The sequence below is a fragment of the Balaenoptera ricei genome, chromosome 12 (genome assembly GCF_028023285.1).
Source record: "Balaenoptera ricei isolate mBalRic1 chromosome 12, mBalRic1.hap2, whole genome shotgun sequence".
NCBI lineage: Eukaryota > Metazoa > Chordata > Mammalia > Artiodactyla > Balaenopteridae > Balaenoptera > Balaenoptera ricei.
Genome location: NC_082650.1, coordinates 42,878,155 through 42,899,526, shown reverse-complemented (window position 1 = coordinate 42,899,526; position 21,372 = coordinate 42,878,155). Strand labels below are relative to the sequence as shown.

At 42.3% G+C, this 21,372-nt stretch overlaps 1 protein-coding gene across 2 annotated transcripts in view; it reads right to left on the bottom strand.

Annotated features, from left to right (window-relative positions):
- Nucleotides 1-6,219: 6,219 nt before the first annotated feature.
- Nucleotides 6,220-21,372, bottom strand: part of MCM9 (minichromosome maintenance 9 homologous recombination repair factor) — an 84,857-nt gene continuing 69,704 nt past the window's right edge. Inside the window, exons 9-13 of one of the 2 annotated variants that reach the window (XM_059941327.1) lie at nucleotides 18,272-18,474; nucleotides 17,442-17,645; nucleotides 16,255-16,337; nucleotides 15,619-15,764; nucleotides 6,220-10,306 (exon numbers count right to left, since the gene is read on the bottom strand). In XM_059941327.1, coding sequence (XP_059797310.1) covers nucleotides 8,833-10,306; nucleotides 15,619-15,764; nucleotides 16,255-16,337; nucleotides 17,442-17,645; nucleotides 18,272-18,474 — 2,110 coding nt within the window. In that variant the 3' untranslated portion in view covers nucleotides 6,220-8,832. The remainder of the gene's footprint in view (nucleotides 10,307-15,618; nucleotides 15,765-16,254; nucleotides 16,338-17,441; nucleotides 17,646-18,271; nucleotides 18,475-21,372) is intronic. The other variant, XM_059941328.1, reaches the window with a different exon arrangement.

The following is a 21,372-nucleotide window of genomic DNA, read 5'->3' as shown; positions in this document are numbered from 1 at the left end:
ATCTATCTATCATCTATCCATCTATCTATATCTCATACATATAGACTCACACACATACAGGAAGTGTCGAATAGGATACCTAGCACATAGCAGGTGCTCAATGCCAGTCAGTTCCTTCATCTTCCCATATCGTCACAATCGTCCACTCTCAGATCCCTCTGTGCCTGGGAGGAGAGCAGTCCATACATGTCACGAGGCAGGACCCCATCACCACCCCAGCATCTGCATATATGGCTCTTGCTCCGGAGACGGGTGAATAACCAGACTCAGTTCATCTGCTTCTGAAACTTCTCAGGTCTAAATTTTTATTTGGCAGGCTTGTTTTTTGTTTGCTTGTTTTGGCTTGTTTTGAAATGACACTGGAGATCTGGTGCTTGGGATTTCTTCTGTACTCCAGCCTTAGCAGGACACAAACAATCTCATTTTTCTATAGTGAGTGGGAGTTGCCTTTAAACCCCTGAGATTCTCATCTGACCCAGAGACTCCCAAGTTCCCTTCACTGACTAAAAAATAACTTAGAATTGGTCGTGGGCGCTAAGAGGGCAGGGTGTGGTGACAACAGGCCCTCCAGTAAGGAGGGGACTCGCTAGAGTCAGCGCCCGGCAGCTCTGACCACATCCTCTTCCAGCATCACGTGCAAAAACGCTCTCATCTCGGCCACACCTGGAGGGCGTTCCCTCCCCGTGCTGACACCAACCTTATCATACGTCTCAAGGAGATAAAAAGTAGGGAAGGAGAGCAGCCCGCTGACCTTTACACTCTCCACTTGGCATCAAGGTTTGCTGTTCTGCTTTTGGTCCTGGAATCCTAAATCCCTCTATTCTTGGGGGCAGGGCAACTTTTTAGGAGCAGTTCTGAAAACTGTTTCTCGTATTATACAAGCCTGACAACAAATTAGCTGTGGTTAGTTAGCACAATGACATGCACTACATCTATCCCTTAAATCCGACGATGAAATCAATGAAGAAAAGGCTTTCAAACACACACATCTCAAAACTGAGGTCAATAATAAGATACGTCCTATTTTTGTCAGGTGCTTTCCCTACATGGCACAAAGCTCCCTCCAAGCCTCCTGGCTCCAAGGAGAAGCAGCCTCTTGTGTCTAGTCAACACTAACTGAGAAACACTGGGAAAAGAAGAGAAAGAAATGGGGAAGTGTAGACAAATGGTCATTCTTCCCTCAAATGTCTTAAATGTCTCATTCAACAAATACTTATCGAGCATCAACTATGTGCCAGGAACTCTTCTAAGAATTGGTCCATCAGTGAGTAAAACAAACAGAAACCCCTGCCCTCAAGGAGCTTACATTCTAGTGAGGATAGACAGACGGGGCCATGCTGAGGCAAATAGAGAGACCAGTAACATTGATCCTGCCATTATTTAAAAATTTGATATTTTGCTCCTTGTGGATTTTTTTTTTTTTTTGCACTTTGACTTTTAAAAGTATTGCATCAAAATATTTATCTTGATTGTTTAATTTTTGGTGTCCCCTTAAATTTTGTACCTGAGGCAAATCTCACTCCCCTCATCCTAGTCCCAGCTGTGAGACAGGTGCTGGTAGACGCATGGTAGGGTCTGAAATGCACCACACACATCTCCCCTTTGAGTGCGATGCACCCATTTTCCCCAGCTGCCCAGAGTATTGACGGCTGACAGCTCACAGCTGAGTCCCCGCCCCCGGAGACCACCCTCAGCCCAGAGCCCTAGCCCAAGGACAGGCCCTCTCCCCAGGGGCAGCCTACATCCGATGATTGATCCACGCGGAGAGAGAAGATCCCAGAACCCCAGAGGCCAGATGACAATGCTTAACTGTCAGAAGCAAGGTGGGAGTAAACGGCTCACTGAGGAGCAGGGTCAGAACAGCAGGGAGACACTCGCACAGAGCTGTGGAAATGGCTGGAGCCCCGAGATGAGTCCCGAGATCAAACTATACACAGTGTTTTCAAAGTGTAGCCTCTGACCAGCAGCATCAGCATTGCCTGGAAAACTGTCAGAAACCAATTCTCAGGCCCCAGCCCAGACCTACTCAGTTAGAAACTCTGGGGGGTGGGGACCAGCAATCTGTAGTTTAACACGGCCTCCAGGCACTCCAGATGCACTGGTCAAGAGAAGGGATCTGGAACAGGCTGAGGGCAGCTGTGCCAATAAAGTCAGAATTCTCTGGCCAGCTTCTGGACCTGGATTAATTTTTGGACTCGGAGCCCGCTGACTGAAGCAAAGGTCAGGTCCTCAGGTAGAAGTACCCTGCAACACCTTGGCAAGACTACATGACAGTGATTACCCCAGTCCTTCTACAAAGGGACTGGCAGGTATTTACCTGGGTAACTATACCCTGGGGAAAGGAAATAGCCCAATACTTAATACTTTGAGAACCATTGCACACAAGGTCTGAGTTGAAAAATGATACCTAGTATGATACAAACATGTTCCCCCGGTAGAAAGAATGTGTGTGTGGGCCAGGTAATAGATGGACCCAGGTCTACTTCAGAGTAGGCTGAAATAGATAATACTTGGAAGTTGCCAGAACACTCACATATCCACACTGGTTCCTTAGCCTGTGAATAAAAGTGGGAAAGGACAAGTGGGAGCCTCTGAAGCTGCCCCTCTACTCCCGCTCTGAGCAAGACTGCAAATTACACACATCCCGAGGCAACTAGCAGAAACTAGCGCCACCCTTAAAGACCTAAAGGAAGAAGAGTGGTGATCTCCATCAATTTCCATTTAATTCATCAGTCTGGCCTCTACAAGAATTAGATCGGGGAAAATGTCAGCAGAGTACCCCAAGCTCCATCAACCTGCAGCGCCAACGGCAGCTGTTGTGCCAGATGTGGTATAAGCCACAGCCACGCGCCTACCCCTCAGCCCCCCACCTCCTGCCCACAGCAGCTGATCTGGAGGCAGCAAATGATACTCAGGGTCTCTCTCCTCTACCATCCATTCTAGATTTCCCTCACCCTTGGTTAGCACCTGTGACAGACAATAAACTGAGTAAATGTTATAGTATGTCAGATGATAAAAATGCTGCAGAAAAATTAAGTAAGGGGAAGAATGTTTTGCAATTTTGAAGGTAGGTAGGCTTCATTGAAGTGACATTTGAGCAAAATCCTGAAGGAAGTGAGGAGTGATTACCTTCAGAGAAAAAGCACTCCACAGATAGATGAGTAAGTGAAAAAGCCCTGAGGCAGCTTCATGTCTGGAGAATTATAGGAACGAGTATGGTCAGTGTTTGATGTCAAAAAGGTAGCACGTGGCCAGATGTGCAGGGCCTTAGAGATCAATATTATACGGACTTTGGCTTTTACCCAGGATGAGATAGGAGCTGCTGGAGGGTTTGAGGTAAGAAGTAATATTACCTGACAGGTTCACTCTGATTACTGTGCTGAGAATAGCCTGTAGGGAAGCACAGTGAGAGAGTATAGTGGCTTGGACTGGTGTGATAGCAGCAAATGTGGTGAGAAGTGTACAGATTCTGGATATATATATTTTTTCTTTTTAAAGAATTTTTTTTGGTGTGGACTTTTTTTAAAAATTAATTAATTAATTAATGGCTGTGTTGGGTCTTCGTTTCTGTGCGAGGGCTTTCTCTAGTTGCGGCAAGTGGGGGCCACTCTTCATCACGGTGCGCGGGCCTCTCACTATCGCGGCCTCTCTTGTTGCGGAGCACAGGCTCCAGACGCGCAGGCTCAGTAGTTGTGGCACACGGGCTTAGTTGCTCCGTGGCGTGTGGGATCTTCCCAGACCAGGCCTCGAACCCCTGTCTCCTGCATTGGCAGGCAGATTCTCAACCACTGCGCCACCAGGGAAGCCCCTGGACCATTTTTTTAAAATTATTATTATTTATTTATTTATTTTTGGCTGCGTTGGGTCTTCGTTGCTGCACGCAGGCTTTCTCTAGTTGTGGCGAGCGGGGGCTGCTCTTTCTTGCGGTGCGTGGGCTTCTCATTGCAGTGGCTTCTCTTGTTGTGGAGCATGGGCTCTAGGTGTGAGGGCTTCAGTAGTTGTTGCACACAGGCTCAGTAGTTGTGGTTTCCGGGCTCTAGAGCGCAGGCTCAGTAGTTGTGACGCATGGGCTTAGTTGTTCTGCGGCATGTAAGATGTTCCTGGACCAGGGCTCGAACCCGTGTCCCCTGCATTGGCAGGCGGATTCTTAACCACTGCACCACGAGGGAAGTCCCTGGATATATTTTAAATAGAGATTCCATAGGATTTGCTAACAGATAGGGTGTGAGGTACAAGAGAAAGTAAATGGTCTAGGATGACTCAAGTTTTTGGCCTAAGCAATTGGAAGGATGGAGTCTCTAATTTCCCAAGATGGATAAATCTGGGAAATGAACCCGTTTGATGGGGACAAGATCAGGAGTATTATTTGAAATATGTTGAGGTGGAGGTATATTGACTAGGAGTTGGATAGAGGAGTCTGGAGTTCAGGAAAGGAATCATCAGCTGACCAATAGGTTTGGGGAGCCCTAAGACTCAATGAGCATATCAGGAAGTGGGGTGCAGATAGAGAAGACCCCTGGGTCACTTAAACATTAAAGGACTGGGAGAGGAGGAGAAACTAGGTAAGGAGAAGAAAAGCTGAGGAAACCAGAAGAGGTTAGTAAGGAAAACCACAGGCATGTGATGTCCTGGAGGCCTAGTGACAAAGGATCCCAGGGAGGGGACAGGAGTCAGCCACACCAAATCAAGTAAGATAACTGCTGCTCAGTGATCATTCAGTCCTGGAACCAATTCGCCCGATTCCCAATTTTGCTGTGCTACCAGTCTCCTTGATGTATCAGGAGGCACTGAAAAAGTTAGATCTGAAATATTAAGCAGTCTTTCAACACTGGTTTATTACGGAAGCCCTAAATTAAACCAATTTTGTCCCCACATAGAAGTGTGCCTGATGCAAATACTTGCTTTCTGGTGGTTCGATTCAGCCAAGGCTTAAGGTTCCAATGAAACGTAAAGAAGAGTGGCCTAAAGACCATTTACACTCACAAGATAAATAACTTACACCCTACTCCTTAGTGAGATCAGGCCCAGCGTGCATATCCTATTTCCCTTGTTGTTCTATATCTTGCATCAGAGTATTTACGTAGACACATGAACAGTTTACTTGAGTTTAACATTTCTGTCAAGTTCATGTTTACAAATATTACCTTCAGATGCATTTTTAAGCCTTTAAGAGGGGAGGCGGTGGAACTGATGTAAGAACAACAGAAGAGTTACCACAGCTTCCTGTGTGTGTCCTCTGAGTGGCAGTGAAGGGAACGAGTGTGGGTAATGCTCCCCTGTATACCTGGGGTGGAGGGCTGCTTCGCCACTTGCAAGATGGGACATAGACAGCAAAACCTCTACTGGAGAGAGTACTAACGTGAGCCAGGAGCCTTCTTTTACCTTTCCTGAATGTTAACAATATAGAAATCAGACATGGAAAATGTTATTCTGAACACTGAGGAATACACACTGGCCTCGCCTTCCACATTTTGAGTTTGTCAGATTTGGAACTAGGGTGTCTGATAAGCTGCATCTGAAAGGTTAACCTGGTCCCAGGTAGTCCCTAGACTTAGACATTCATCAGGGTAGGTAGGTTCTGAACACCCAAGTGTTGTGGATTGGCTGAAAGTGAGCTCTAGGGATCTTCCTTATGGCTGACCTAAGATTTTCTCTAGAATTGTTCTTCCAGTAATTCCACCAGCTAGGCAGCTTTAGCACTAGGGGAAGGCATAGAAATCAAATACAATACACACATAAAGAATACGTAGGTTTGCAAGAATTAAAACCTGTCAACCAAGAATAGATCTCTATTATTATAGTTTTGGTATACCTTCAAAAAAAAGTTTAAAGTTTGGCTGAGTTAAGCCAAAGAGTTAAAGATATCAGAATAATATGCTTGTTTTGTCTGTATTTCTAAGAAACACTAAAAATTAAAATAATAAAATCCCTATTATAAATTTTAGAATACCACATATACACTGAAAAGTATATCTTTAACAATGTCAGAAAACTCAACTCTTTTATGTAGTTAAGATAGAATTAAGATCCTGGTTTGGTCCTCTCACAAAGAAAATTAGGTACAGCTTTTATTGTGTTTAAATAATTTTACATTATTAAAATGTTTTCAAGAAGTCCACTGGCCTGAAAAAACTATATCCTGACATGTTGATTCAGAATTAAAGGTTATTTTTATACTTTCCTTTATTGACTACAAATATGATTTTTGAGACTGTACATATTTCCCCTGAGACATCTGTGTTTTTCCTTGTTACACACATTAAATACCATATAAGAGAAAGTCTTAGTGGTTGTGAAATCACACAGTATAAAAAAACGTAGGACACAGCAGGATAAAATGTGACCTCAGGACACTAAACATTTTCAGCTCTGAAACTAAGGGACCCCACAGTAGTGGTAGTACTGACTTCCCCGTGCATCCCCAAAGCCCTGAGTTCAGCCATTAATACCGTTTGCCACTAAAGGAATAAAGTGCCTTAGGGGTAGTGGATTCTATGACTTGAGTTGGGAAAAAAAAATAAAATGAGTCTGGAACATGCTGTTGTTTTCAGATAGCATGGGTGCTTTTGGGAAAATCAGAGTCTTAAGAGGACATTGGTGTGAACATAAAGGGACTCCCCACTGACCGAGTTGTAAGAATTTGCCCATCAAAAACAAGTACAGAGGTGGTCATAACACGAAAGTAAGCTGGGACAGAAGTTTAATTTTTTTAATAAGTAGGGGAGCATTCATATTGAGTAGTTTATTTCTTCTAATAATTATATCTGTTTACACTATTTACATATATAGTTATTGCTCTCTGGGTAAGCACCGAAGAATAAACACTTGGAACTTGTAACTTGACCAAATGATCCTGGCAGAAGAAGGTACTAAAAAAAGTAGGGTGGATTTATTAGCACAAATAATAGGACATATGGTGAGATAATACCAGGTAGAAGATGGCATAGACGGTCATATACAGTAACTAAGGAAGACGGACAATTCAACACTGTATTTTAAAATATGAATTACTCAGTGTCCTGAAGAGACAAGTTAACTACATGAAACTAAGTGCTCTACAATCAAGATTGAAATGAAAAATGAAAGCTCTAGAATACAACCATATTAAATGATAAAAACAGATCAAAATACCCTAATGGCAAATCAATAGGTTAGGAATTATCAGCCACGCCCAGCTTAATACATCATTACTGCAAAAGATACCAAGTTTCAAAGACAAAAATTTATAAGAAAGGAACTTAAAAGTTTACCATAAAAAAAGTCAGCTCAACACTGTGGCTCAAGTTTGAATTACCCTAGTCTTCACAATCAGACCACGTCCAGGCCAAGAATCACCAGTCAACAACCCAGATCCTTTGCTTTTCCTTTAGTTCTCGTAAGAATGCCAAAACTCAGGGAAGTACTAATACTTAAAGATTAGGAATATATCACATTAAGAATCATACTACACTGGGAAGTTGGTAAAGTACAGAAATAATGAAGAAATTACCTAAACCATAGCCTTGATGTTTTAGGATAGGTTTATGTGAATGTGCAATAATAACTTATAATCACTGCTTATATATGTTGTTCATCAGCTGCTTAAGGTGTCTGAGGATTTCAAGACTCATCCATACTAAATTTGTACTCATAGTTTAAAATTTTTCAGAAAATTTAATTAGTCAGTTTTGGAATTAATGTTTAAATGCTCAAGAAAAATTGAGATTCCTAATTTTTTTTCTGTATGAATTTAATGAAGTGATCATTAGACAAAGTACATATAGTTTTCAGTATTCCTCATGTCTAAAGTCCCTCAGACAATGAAAGAATCTATTATCATTTTCCAAATTCAAACTTCAGAAGAGAACGTCTATAATTATGAAATCCTAACGACCCTTGCTAGAATCTAAAAGAAGAAGTTACTCTAAAAGCATTTAAGAAAGACAAAGCTTGAGTGCTCTTTTCCTAGCAAACACAGTTATTGCTTGGTTTTAAAGACAAATGAATCGTAACTTAGTAGGAATCATGTTTCCATGTTAACCACTTGGATGGATGCCATGATATATGACTGAAACTACTGCACACTCTCTTCTTCCAACTGTAGGATTTAAATTGTATTGAAGGTAAGTCCCCAAGACATAAAAAAGAATCTGAAGCACAAACTGTTGGCTCAAGAAAGAAAGGAAAACTCAAAAGGTCAATACCCCAAGAAAGCTACTATTTGACCAGTGGCCAGATCTCTATGACTATCATGGAACTGTGAGAAGACCTCTCAAAGAAACAAAAGCTTCAGTCATATTTAATCTGACACATGAGAATAGATACAAAAAAATCACATGATTTTGGCAAATCAATAAATATTTACCACACTCAGCACATCTTGGGTGGGTGAAAAAAAAAAACAACAACAAAGGAAAAAAACAAACAGAAAAAGAGTTCATCTGACTTGTTAGCATTGTGAGTGTTACCTTCCTGGCATTTGCTCCTGAGTGAATGAAGGGATCTCAGGAAAACCTACCCCCTAAAAAAAACCAAACCAAACCCAAACAAAACAAACAGAAACATCTTTGGGAATATAAGTACTCTGTTTGCAAAATCAAGCACAATTGTTAATTAATTAGATTCAATTAGATTCAAGTGCTGGTATCACACTGACCTTCATTGATTGTGTGTACAGCTTTTCAAGTCATTAAGATAAACCTGAATTTATAAAACCTGATGGGGGGGGGCTGGTGTTCAGAATGGCGCCCAATATGGTCAATACTTCTATATATCCATAAACACCATGTTGATATCCTGTAGGTGCTGGCTTGAGTGGACGAGGGTGAAACTTGACCAGAAAGCTTTTCATGACTATGGCTTTTTTCTCATTTCTTCATCCCAATCAAAATCTAATGGTTCATCGTCTAGTTCCGGTAAAGTGAAGAGAGATGTTTTGGAAAGACTCAGTCTCTCGGTGGATCCCCCCAGCTGAAAAGTTTTCCTTTTCCTGCCAAGCACTGTAGCTGCGGTCACAAGAAGAGGGCTGGGGCCTCCCTCACCCGGGTTCTTACTTTCAGGAGGAGGAAGGGATTCTGATTTGGATTCAGAGGGGGAAGTAAAGGAGAAGTCTGCCAATCTTGCTAATGTGCAAGCATGAACCTTGCCACTTTTACTATGGCACGAAACCTCTTCCTTTCTGTCTCTTTCAGAAGCAAGATGGAAACGCCCACTGTTGCTCCCAAGCTCTAATTCAGGCTGGACAGCTCCCTTTGCAGGGGCACGTTCCCTCTTCTCTCTTGGTCCATCTTTGTCCGGTGGCTGCCGTGACACCTCCTTTGTCTTATCTTGCAGCTGAGCTGTGCTTCTGATTTCTGAGGTAGAGGCCAGCTTTTCTGCACCCTTCCCAGGCAGAGCTGCTTTTCCTCTTGCTCTACGTTGGTGAATTTCAGGACTCTGAACTGCTGTTTTACTTGTGCCAGGAGACACATGGCTGCAATCTTCAGGAGAGTGGGTCAGTTTTGACTTCTGTTTGAAAGTAAATTTTGCCAGTTTGGCCACAGGGGGACCCGGACTCTCAACACTTTCAAGGTGGGGCTCTTGCACCCGAGCAAGGGATTTCTGTCTCTTTCTTTTGGGAGTTCCAAGCACTCTCTCTGGGCTCTGTACAGGAGTGGGCCGAGGATGAGGAGGGCTTGTGGGCTGCGAGGGCGGCCTGGCGGGTTTCCTGCACCACTCCTGGGCCCTCTCCTTGCGCAGCTTGTGCAGTTTCCTGGGGACGTGATGAATCAGTACTGAGTCTGGCTCATCAGCAGATACTGCTGCTTCAGAAACCATTGCTGCCTTTTTTGCCTTTTCACCCTCAAGGCTGTCTGGCCTCAATGGAGCTTCTGTCTCTGCTGGTGTTGGAAGCGGTCCAGTTTCCAATTTGCTCCCTTGGCCTGGCTCCCCTTTTTCCTTACCCTGAGATTTGTTGTGGGAGATTTTCAAAGCCATTTCCCCCCCACTTGTTTTGGGACGAGGAGACACAGGCACAGTGTTTTTAGGTTCCATCGGATGAGTTGCTATGGAGTCAAACCAGTCCAAACTGTCATCTTGGCTATTTCTGTGCTCAGCTGAATGCCTTCTACTTGTCAGTCTATCGGGCCCCAGATGGGATGGGGGATTGAGAAGTGGGCTTCCCCCGGGCCTGCCTCCAGTAGAGGACAGATGTGTGCTACAGTTCACTTCCTGCTGAGCTGATGGTCTGAGCTTTGATTCTTCCCCTGGATCATCTCTCAGGGACCCTGAAGTCGTCTCTGCTTCCGTTGCCCGTGGCTGGTGTTGACACACACTCTGATTCTGTAACCTGTAGAAGATAAGGAAAACGTGTACTGCTTTAATCTTTTCATTTCTTTATTCTCTGAGATGCCATCTAAGGCTTTAAGTCCAATATAATTCCGGGTTGATACCACATACAGTCCCTTAGAGCAGCAGGAGGAAATTATACGTTCATCAGGATAGAATTCAAGTGTTCTGATAATCATTCTGATTTGACCTAAAATGGTAGTAAAATAAAGAAAATGAAGTAGCAGGTTTGTGTACATATTTTCAGATCTCTCTGAAAGTCCATTTCATTCATTTTAGAATGCTCAGTCTTCTCTCTCGTGTTAAATGTTCTCCTACAAGACAGATGGGTGGCTACGTGCAGAGTCGCTGATTACGGACCAGGAGAAGTGGCTCGAGTTGTTTGGTAGCCAGTCTGCAGATCTGAACCAAAGTGAAAGACTATAGTTTACGAGCTCCTCACATCTCTTGACTTAACTGAGGTACTGAATTTTCGTGCATCTGAAAAATCACCTTCCTCAGGAGTAAACAGACGGTGACTCCTCCGCGCTGTGGCCCCCGCCCCTCCGGCAGCCACCTGCATGGCAGACCTCCTTCAGGCAGCCGTGACCTCTTCCCTGCATAGCCCAGCCACGTGTAGACTGATACAGAGTTGCAACCTACTGACCTGCCCAGAAGGTGGAGCTCATCTTGTGATATTCATTTTAAACTGGAATAATGCCAGAGGACCAATTTCTAACAGGGATTGTAGCTTCTCAAAAGGAGGTCCCTTAGAAAGCCCTTCCTAACAACCTAGAAATGCATTCTCAGTATAAGGGGCAATATGACTCTGCTTCCATGCACTAAATCCAAACAGAAACTACACCAAAAAGCAGATGAGTAAATTATTCTAAAGGTCATGGGTAATCATAGAAAAAGGAACAGAAGAAATATACGTTAAAATTAAATGGATTTTAAACTTAAATATATTTAAATACATTAACATGTTAATGATAGCTGTCTCTGGGAAATAAGATTATCTCTGATTTTTTCCTTATTAATTTATTATTGTTACTTTCAAAATACTCTATAAAGAATATGCGTTATTGCTTACAATTGGGAAAAAAAAAATACCCGAAAATTATTTTGGGCTATAGTCACTGGTAGACTTGGGAACATCAATACAGGAAAATCTAGGTTCACTGTAGTCACAGCCAGACAAAAGCAAAACAAAACAAAAAAAAACCCCAAATACCTTTCACAATTACTACTATCTAGTACACTTTCAGTATCAAATTGAGGTCAGGGATACTCATAATTGTTAACACTCTATAACTTTAAAAATTTATGGGAATTTTAAGGGTAGAATAATTTAGCCCTACTATCTTAGTCTGATTCTGATGTGGGAAATTAATTTCTCCACTGTTTAAATTCTGCATTTTACTATACCTCCTAAGACATCTTTGCACGCTGTTTTTGTTTTTTTAACATCTTTATTGGAGTATAATTGCTTTACAATGGTGTGTTAGTTTCTGCGTTATAACAAAGTGAATCAGCTATACATATACATATACCCCCATACCTCCTCCCTCTTGCATCTCCCTCCCACCCTCCCTATCCCACCCCTCTACATGGTCACAAAGCACCGAGCTGATCTCCCTGTGCTATGCGGATGCTTCCCACTAGCTATCTGTTTTACATTTGGTAGTGTATATATGTCCATGACACTCTCTCACTTCGTCTCAGCTTACCCTTCCCCCTCCCAGTGTCCTCAAGTCCATTCTCTACATCTGCATCTTTATTCCTGTCCTGCCCTTAGGTTCTTCATGACCATTTTTTTTTTTTTTTTTAGATTACATATATATGTGTTAGCATACGGTATTTGTTTTTCTCTTTCTGACTTAATTCACTCTGTATGACAGACTCTAGGTCCATCCACCTCACTACAAATAACTCAATTTCGTTTCTCTTTATGGCTGAGTAATATTCCATTGTATATATGTGCCACATCTTCTTTATCCATTCATCCGTCGTTGGACACTTAGGTTACTTCCATGTCCTGGCTATTGTAAATAGAGCTGCAGTGAACATTGTGGTACATGACTCTTTGAATTATGGTTTTCTCAGGGTATATGCCCAGTAGTGGGATTCCTCGGTCGTTTTGAGATGGGTAGAACAGCCACCATTTGAGGCTGGCTGTCACTAGTAAAGCATTTTCCCAAAGAAAAGTGATAAAAATACAAACAGCTTTATTATTAACATGTGCTTTCCTTAAGAAATAGAAAAATCTTTCCCAAGGGGATAAACCCACGTGCTACTGGGGGTTTTCCCTCTTGCTAAGCTTAGCTTTAGAGTGTGTCTTGGAGGTAATTCAGTTCCTTTGCGGGGCACCTGGCTTTGCTGCTGTGAGGATCAGCTCCGGAACATGCCCTTGCATTACAGAGAAATACCAGAAGGAAAAAAACGTTTTAAAGGCCATTTTAAGGTCTGTTTTTTAGACCATCACCTACTCTTTTTTTGTTTTCCTTCTTTCCCTCCAGGAGGGTCATTTTGAATTTGGTAAGTCCAATTGCTATTTTTCTGTCACACAACACTGCTTCTGAGCCTCACATTCCTTCTTTCCTGAATCCAGCATGTCAGTTTTGGCTAGTCAAAATGACCAGTTTCTGGTCACTCAAAATGAGCATCCTTTCCAAAAGCAAAGCCAAACCCAGGACAGGCCTGAAAAGGATCAGCTACATCAAACTAAAAAAGAACCAGAGGAAGAGCTTTGATCTTAACACCATGCTCTGGATAGTGAAAATGCCAGGAGACCAAAAAAAAAAAAAGAGTCTGATTTTAGACAAAGTGCAAGTTTACTGCAGGCTGGCACCTGGGTATCAGTGGGACAAAACCAGTCCCCACACTTCCCCAAAAGGCTGTGCTGAGGTTTTATAAACAGAACAAGAACACTGCTGGATGAAGAGAGTGAGCAAATAGGAGAGAAACGCCAGGAAAAGAATTCTCAAGGTTTTCCTTAAACAGTCAGTAATCCCAGCGTGCTCCCAAATTCTCCCTGTGCAGCTGCTCTGCTCCCACATGCCCTCCATTCACCAGCCCCCAGCTTTGAGATCAACACCGGTAACCAGATTCAGGTCATCATTAACCCACTCACACGAAGGAGGAAGAGGCCCGATGGACACACTTGCCATTCCTCACTCCTGCTTCACAGGCACAGACTCAAAGTCAGGCTTTTTAGAAGCTCACGTATTTAGGGAGCATGCAAACGTGAAAGTTCAGGCAAAAATTCTTTAGGTAATGTGTGTGACACGTTCCTTCCCACATGTCCACATTTTAACAAGTCACTAGAAAGGGGAGTTTTGAAACATTGCTGTTGTCATTCCTGAGTTGTTCCCCTGTAGGATGAAAAACAGTTCCTTCATGGGCTTCCCTGGTGGCAAAATCCCAGTGTGAATAAGGCCATAAAATCAGTCATTTATTCAGTAGTCCATGTGAGGCACTGTGCTGAGTCCTGATACTAAAACAGAATATTTAAAATAACTGTCGGGACTTCTCTGGTGGCACAGAGATTAAGAATGCGCCCGCCATTGCAGGGGACACGGGTTCGGGCCCTGGTCCGGGAAGATCCCACATGCCGTGGAGCAACTAAGCCCGTGCGCCACAACTACTGAGCCTGCGCTCTAGAGCCCGAGAGCCACAACTACTGAGCCCGCGTGCCACAACTACTGAAGCCCATGTGCCTAGAGCCCATGCTCCGCAACAAGAGAAGCCACCGCGATGAGAAGCCTGCGCACCACAATGAAGAGTAGCCCCCGCTCGCCACAACCAGAGAAAAGCCTGCACGCAGCAACGAAGACCCAATGCAGCCAAAAAAAAAATAAATAAATTTATTTTAAAAAAAGAAGAACAGTTCCTTCTTTAACATAAAATACCTCATTCTCACTGGGGAGTTTTTTTAGTCTGAGTGTTAAATTGTAAATTTTTAAAAGTCATGGATCTGGGCATGTAAGGAAGGAAATCATGATGCTGAAGGGAAAGTCAGTGCTGCTGCTAATGGACCAGGGAGGCCTTTCCTGGGTGAGAGTCAGTACTTCTATCTCTACTTCCGTAACCTTCCCAGTGTTCCAGCACAGGCTGGCCTGAAAGCAGTCTGGGTCTCTTCCTGCGATTTTCTTCTACCAGAGTTATATAATGACTAATGATCAAATATTTATTATGCTTGGAAGAAAGCTTTACAAACAATAAGAAAATAATTAAAATATTAATAAGCACTAAGATTCTTTATGTAAAGGCCATTGCACATGTCCTCTCCTGGTGATGAAAAACAATACAGCCAAGTTATAAAATATTTTGTGTCTGGGTCTGGCCCAGGATGGGATAGATCACTGCCTTAGAGGCCAACTTCCTCTTCCTCAACAGCAGTCCCAGCCACCTCTCTGAATCGCACTGCTCTACTTCTTATACTGAGCCAAAGAAAGAGAAGAAGAAAAAGTGGTGGCAGTAAACAGGATACAGCCCATTCACCAAGGTTTCTTGATGCAAACTGTGTGTCATATTGGGTGTAAACTGTAGGTGGCACACCTTGGTGCTTCTCATATAATCAGGACCCAGTTTATTACATATAGTAAAGGACCAGTCAGTGTTCTCCATGAGGCTCACCAAACCAGTAAGCCAAGGAAATGCAGCTGTGGAAGGTGGTCTCCAAAGAGGCAGCCATCAATTCCCTCATTCCTATATGTCTATGCCACTTCTCCCATCAAGAGGTGGTGTCCATTTCCCTTTACCTTGCATGTGGGTTGACCTTGTGACTTGCTCTCACCTACAAAATGTGGTAGAAGTGATGCTGAGTCAGCTCTGGCCCAGCCCATAAGAGGCCTGCAGCTTCCACTTTTGCTAAGCTACTTGAGTCCTAAGCTACCGTCTCAGAATTCTTACTACCTTACAGTAGAGAGAGCCCAGCTAGCCCCCGGTCATTTAAGCCACCCCTGTGAAGGCACCACGTGATGGAAGCTATCTTGGATGTTCCAATTCCAATTGAGCTCCCAGCTAAATAAATGCAGGTGTATGAGTGACCCCAGCTGGCACTATGTGGAATGGAGATAAGCCATCCCCACGGAGCGCTTCTGAATTTCTGACTCCCAGAAAAGTGAGCACTAAAAAGTTGTGGTGGTTTTTTTGTTGTTGTTTTGTTTTTAAGCTACTGAGCTTTGAAGTAGTAGATTATACAGTACTAGATAACTAAAATCCCCTACTGAGAGTACAGACAGATTTCCACTTACTTTATACTTCTTTCATTTCACTAAATGCCAAACAAGCATTTTCCATTATATGCTTTTCTTGGTTTTCTTTTCTCACCTTTCAAGTCTTCTTAGCTCTTCACTTAAGAGGCTGTGCAGCTCCAGCTTTTCCAGAATAAGTTCACACTGCTTCTGGTACTGCTCCAGAGGGTTATCAGGAAAGGATGTGTGGAGTGCATTCACACCTCCTAGCAGTGCACCTCCCTGAAAGGGTGAGAAAATGGAAAATACCAGCGAGAGTCACCAGGCTAGCCTGCATACAGGAAGTACACACTAGGGACCACTGATCCCAGATGGCTAAGACCAGCCCTCTACACCCCCATCACGGTATCGGAATCACCTGGGAGCCTTTTTCAAATTTCAGTGGTCCTCTCCCTCAATTCCTGGTGGCGTGCATTGCTCTGGGAAGCCACACTGTCTCTAGTGGGACCATAAGCATCTCCCAGGCGTGTTGAGGAGAAAAAGGATTGAGACCCACTGGTTTATACCAGTGGGTAAAGCAATGCTACTGATGCAGAGACTGTTTCTATGACAATTTTTTCCCCTTCTTTTAAATAGTTTCCTTTGGATATATTTCCAGGAATTACTAGGTCTAGAATAGGATCATTTTTATAACTCCTGATAGGCTATAAATTGTCTTTTTTAAACAATGCTTATAACTAGGGTTCAAATATTAGGTACAAAATATCCTTACCTGCATGGAGGACTCCATTACCGACACCACTGTAATAGCATCTTCCAGAGTCACTGTGTCACGGAACATCAGGCGAGCATGAGCTAATAAGGTGCATTTGAAAGTATGAAGAATTATTTTTATGAATTTTTGAGGTGATAAATGTAATACTCTCCTTCATCCCCCCTATTCCAAAACTGTATTTTATAAATGAGCTACTAACAACAAATAAATTTTACTAGAACAAGCACATAAGTCTAACTTCAACTAGCTTTAAGGTTGTTTCTCTAATAATGGGCCTAATCCTTCTGCACAGCCCATGGCAATTCTGTGTATTTACATGAAAAGGTACTCTGGGCTCCAGCAAAGAAAGGTGCTATGTGGCATATATTTAATATTCAGTAACTTTCAATCCTTACTTTCTAATCTATTATAAATCATACAAAATTAAAATTAATATTCATTTCTCATCTCTGGTACATCTCTTTATCTGTGAGCTTTTCAAAACTGCCAAATTTGCAAGCCTGAATCTTGGGTATTTCTTGCCTTAATATTAGTTATAAATCCTTGAAAAAGTGAGGCACTTTTGTTTTATAGAACTTTTTGGTAAGCCTATATTATATCATCATATGATACAGTCAGCTCATGTGAAAAAAATTTAGGATTGTTTAATAAGGGCTAAATGTAAAAGCCAGTATTAAAAAAAAAAAAAAAGTCTGGAGACGCATATTACCTGCAAGTATGCATGTAAGTCTCATACCTTAGGGATGGGATAGAGCATGGCACTGTTAATTCAGCATTATTGTGTTAGTGGTGGGCTGTGAGTGGCAACTGGTGAGAAATAACCCAGGATGCTATATAGGAAACATTTCCCAGTAAGGGAGTATTCCACCCCCAAACGCTAATAGAAGCCATCAAGAAACAAAACATCCGTAAATAAGACTTTCTAAATGAATGATGTCTTAAGTTATGGGAGGTTCTGAGATGTCACAAAGATTCCTCTTTCTTAACGACGCTTCGTTCCACTCAAGATCTATAATCCGTCCCCAGAAGAGTGGTTTCATAGCTCCGAGTTTTTACTTTTTAAGTGACTATGAGCAAGCACCTCAGAGATCATCCTCACTCATCTCTGAATTCATGGTGCCAAGCCCCATGCCTTGCTCACATTGGATACCCAATAAAAGTATTATCTGCTGAAGGAAATAAACCTTCTGCTAATCGTATCAAGCTTTCCAGCAGGCGGATGGTTGTCCGGGCAGCGTTCCGGGAATCGCTCTGCCTCTGCATCTGGTAGTACCGGAGGAGAACTCGATTACCCTCATCAGACAGTGTGGGCTGCAGATTCCTAATGAGGCAGAAATAGGTTTTCATCTTCTCCATGCTCCAGAGCTTCTCTGATTTGCTTGGATAACCTGTATATATATCAGGTATTGGGTCAGTAATTTCTAAGAACAGGCAAACATCTCATATTAAGGGTTTTGCTAAAGTTCTTGTACTCACTTTTAAAAAGATAACCTTCAGGTTTTGTGGCCATTGAAATCTAGATGTGTCTCTGCATATAGTTCTATAATAAACAGTCTTAGGCTCTAAGCTTAATAAAGGTAAGCTGCCTACAGAGGTTTAAATTATTCAGAATAATTCTGTTCTGCCATATACAGAAATAAATAGTACTTGGTAAATCTAATTTTTTGACAGAAGTCCCACATTTAGAATTCTGTTTCATAAACTCAGTCCATTTTTTTTTGTGTGCAAGAGGTGAACCACATGGTAATTATATATCATAAGGTTCCCCCCTTTCACCACACAGGACACGTTTACCAACTTTAATCTCATCAATGGCAAGCAGAGAAAGACCCTTTTCCTTCTGTTTATTATTCTGGGCTCACTAACTGACTCGTCTCACTGCTTTCTATCTAAGCCTCTCTCTACTGCCCATTAGGTACGGTACCTTGGATATTTATTTAATTTTCTTCAAGGAAAATTTCATTTGTTACGTCTACGCTTTGTCAATTTGAATGATTTGTTTGCCTCCACGTACCTTTGTTTTCTAAGATAAAGGCAGAAATTATACGATCCCAGTCTTCATTCTTGGTATCAAGCAAAACCAGGATCAGGTCGAATCGACTTAAGAGTGGGCTGCCAAGGGCAATGTTCACTGACACAGACTCATGGGGGTCGTACTGGCCTTTGGGGTTGGTTGCTGCGAGGATGGTGGTCCTTGTGTTCAGCTTGCACACGAGGCTACCAAAAGAGAAGGTACAATTCACTGACTGTTGAGATTCAAATGAAAAGCAAGATTAAACTTGTTAATAGAAAGGGACTGCTCTTGCGCCTTGAAAATCTACACTCATGTGAAAGAGAATGTGAATGATACAAACACCAAGTTCAAATGAAGGACATTTACACTAGCCTATCTTGAAGAGAAGTAAGTATTTAATAAACACTTCTTATGCCCTGACTACGAGCAGACCCCTCTGCTAAGGGGTGTGAAGAGGTATACAAAGTTCAGCCACACATGGATACTGCTCTTAAGGAGCTTGCAGTCCACTAGCTATAACGGTAAGACAAGGCAGAATATGGTAAGTTCTAGAAACATAAATTTCCCAGGGGAAATAAAGATGATGTGTATTCATCTATGTGGATGGAAGAGACACTCAGAGAAACATTACGAAGTAGTTTTTGAACTGGGCCTTTCATGACATCTAGACTTGTTCTGTGCGTTCACTTACTTTGTTTCGGTTTTCTAAAAGTGAAACAAACAGGCGGAAGGGAAAGGGAGGGAGGGAGGGATAAAAGAAGAAGAAATCAGGAAAAAGAAAGGTTGATCAGCATAGTGTTTTTGAGGAGTAACAGTGAAGGGAAGGCTGCGGAGGAGGGCTGGTCAGATGGGGGAGGACCACGGACGGGACACATGGGAGAGACAAGGGCAGTGGCCCCAGAAGAGGCACTCAAGTCTTCAACAGAGCAGTGACAGAATAGATACGGAGGTGACATAACTTATATGTTGTTTTTAAACTTGTTTATGATGGGCAAGCCCTCAAAATAATATGGCACATTCACTGACAATAACAAGTATAGCATTCTTTCTCTGTAAAGTTGTATGCTCTCTAGTGATGACTGTTTTCAATTACAGCGGCATGTCTGCTTCTCTCAGCAGTCACAACCCTGGGACATCGGGAAACATGTGCTATGTCTGTTAATCCCTGATCTATTTCCAGTTGGCTTTAGCAGTTACCTCATGCCTGAAGACTGAAAAAGTTTGAGAATTTTTATTTGTGGTAAATGGCACAAGAAGACACAGAAGAGAAAGACAAACAAGGCACTTTCACTGAAAACTAAATCCTCTTTTTAAAAAAATTATTGATAGGGAAAAATTTTGAACAGAGAGTCCACATCTTAACATTTATGTACCAAAATGACTTTGTAAAGGCAGCTGTTTAGAACCCAGATTCAAGTTTACCATAAAACCAATGTAATAAATGGTCCCTAACTAATCCCACAAAAAGCACATTTAATCCAATACTGAAGTGAGGCTGTTTGCATTTATCATAAAAAAGGAATATTGCTGCAACACTGGCAATGAAACAAAATACAACTGCATATGAATTAATTTCTCAAAAATTATTTTCTGAGAGGTAAAATCGATTGTTCTTCCTCTCTCTGATCAAGAGCTATTTACAAGCCATTTCCTGTGTGCAAAGGACTGTACTGAGAATTGAGAAGGGTATATAGCTGGTCCCGGCCTTCAGTTAGTTTACAACAGAACTGCTGGAGGATGAGGAGGCTCAGCACAGCGCCGGCCAGACAGGACGTGTGCAGCGGAAGCTGGCGGCAGCGTCAGCGTTAGTGTCCGCAAAGACAGACTTCTGCGGAGATGCCTGGATACGTGTAAGACACAGAATCTTAACGATATCCATGACGTGAGAAGGAAAATGAGCAAGCCAAGATAGAAAAAGGGTGGTGAGTTATTCCTGAGGTAACTGGGGAAGAAATGAAAGGAGAAGCTTAGGGAAGGGGGCTAAGGAAGATTTATACGTGAAGAAAACAGGTTTCCTGAGGGGCAGCTTGTGGAAATTCAAGCAATGAAGGTAGAGCGGTGGGCAGGAGAAGAGGAGACTGTGTGGGACAGGAAGTCAGGCAGTTGCCAGTAGCAAAGAGGAGGATGGGGACGGCGTCAGAAGGGACAGAGTGGTCTCGATCACTTGAAAGAGGGGAAGACAGCATATAAACCTGGTGGCTGCAGACCTGTGTACAAACGTGACCGCATTACAAACTGAATGGGGCTTTAGCGAACAAAGATGCTCACACAGTCTAACCCTAAGTACTGTGTGTACAGTAATGCTTCGCTAAATACTACTGAATGAGGAACTCATGAATTAGTGGAAGGTAAGGGTCATTTTCCCAATTCAATACAAGTTCTACCTTCCTCAGTAATAAGAAGATAACTACCATATTTGTAATACCAAGCACTGTGTTAGGCTTTATGTATACATATCACCCCTAATCTTCACAACAACCTGAAAGGTAGCTATTATTATCACCAACTTGGAAATAAGGAAACTAGAAGTCCCAAGATGTTAATAACTTCCCCAAGGTTACGTGGAGAGCCACAGAGCTGTGATTCAAACCCAGATCTGCTTAACTCCAAAACCAATGCTCTTTCATCTCCAGACTGCCACCCTGGTGGTGTCACATTTTAAACACTTCCTGTGGTCTTGAAGATTCTGCCTCATGTTTTAGGTATTCATTTCCTTGCCTTATTTTTTTCCTACTTAATTTGAACCCCCTTGAGGACCTGTGACTTACTGTTATAATGCTCACACTCTCTGTCACATATTAGATGCTCAATAAACAAGTACTGAATAAGTGATAAACAAAAATTAATCTTTACTTTACTTAGTACAGTATTTCTAAAATTCAGAGTCATTTTATACTCTCAGGCTTCATCAGTCATAAAATAATCACACTAATATATTTTGTTTTCTGCATTAACTCCTTGAGAGTGAAAACATTCCAGTTTCTGAAAAAGCTACTTTTCCATTTTTAATCCACATGTTTAAAACTTCCTATATACATGGAAGTACTTTTTCTAAACATCGTAAAGTTAAGTTACATAAATTATTTTTACCATGACAGGCC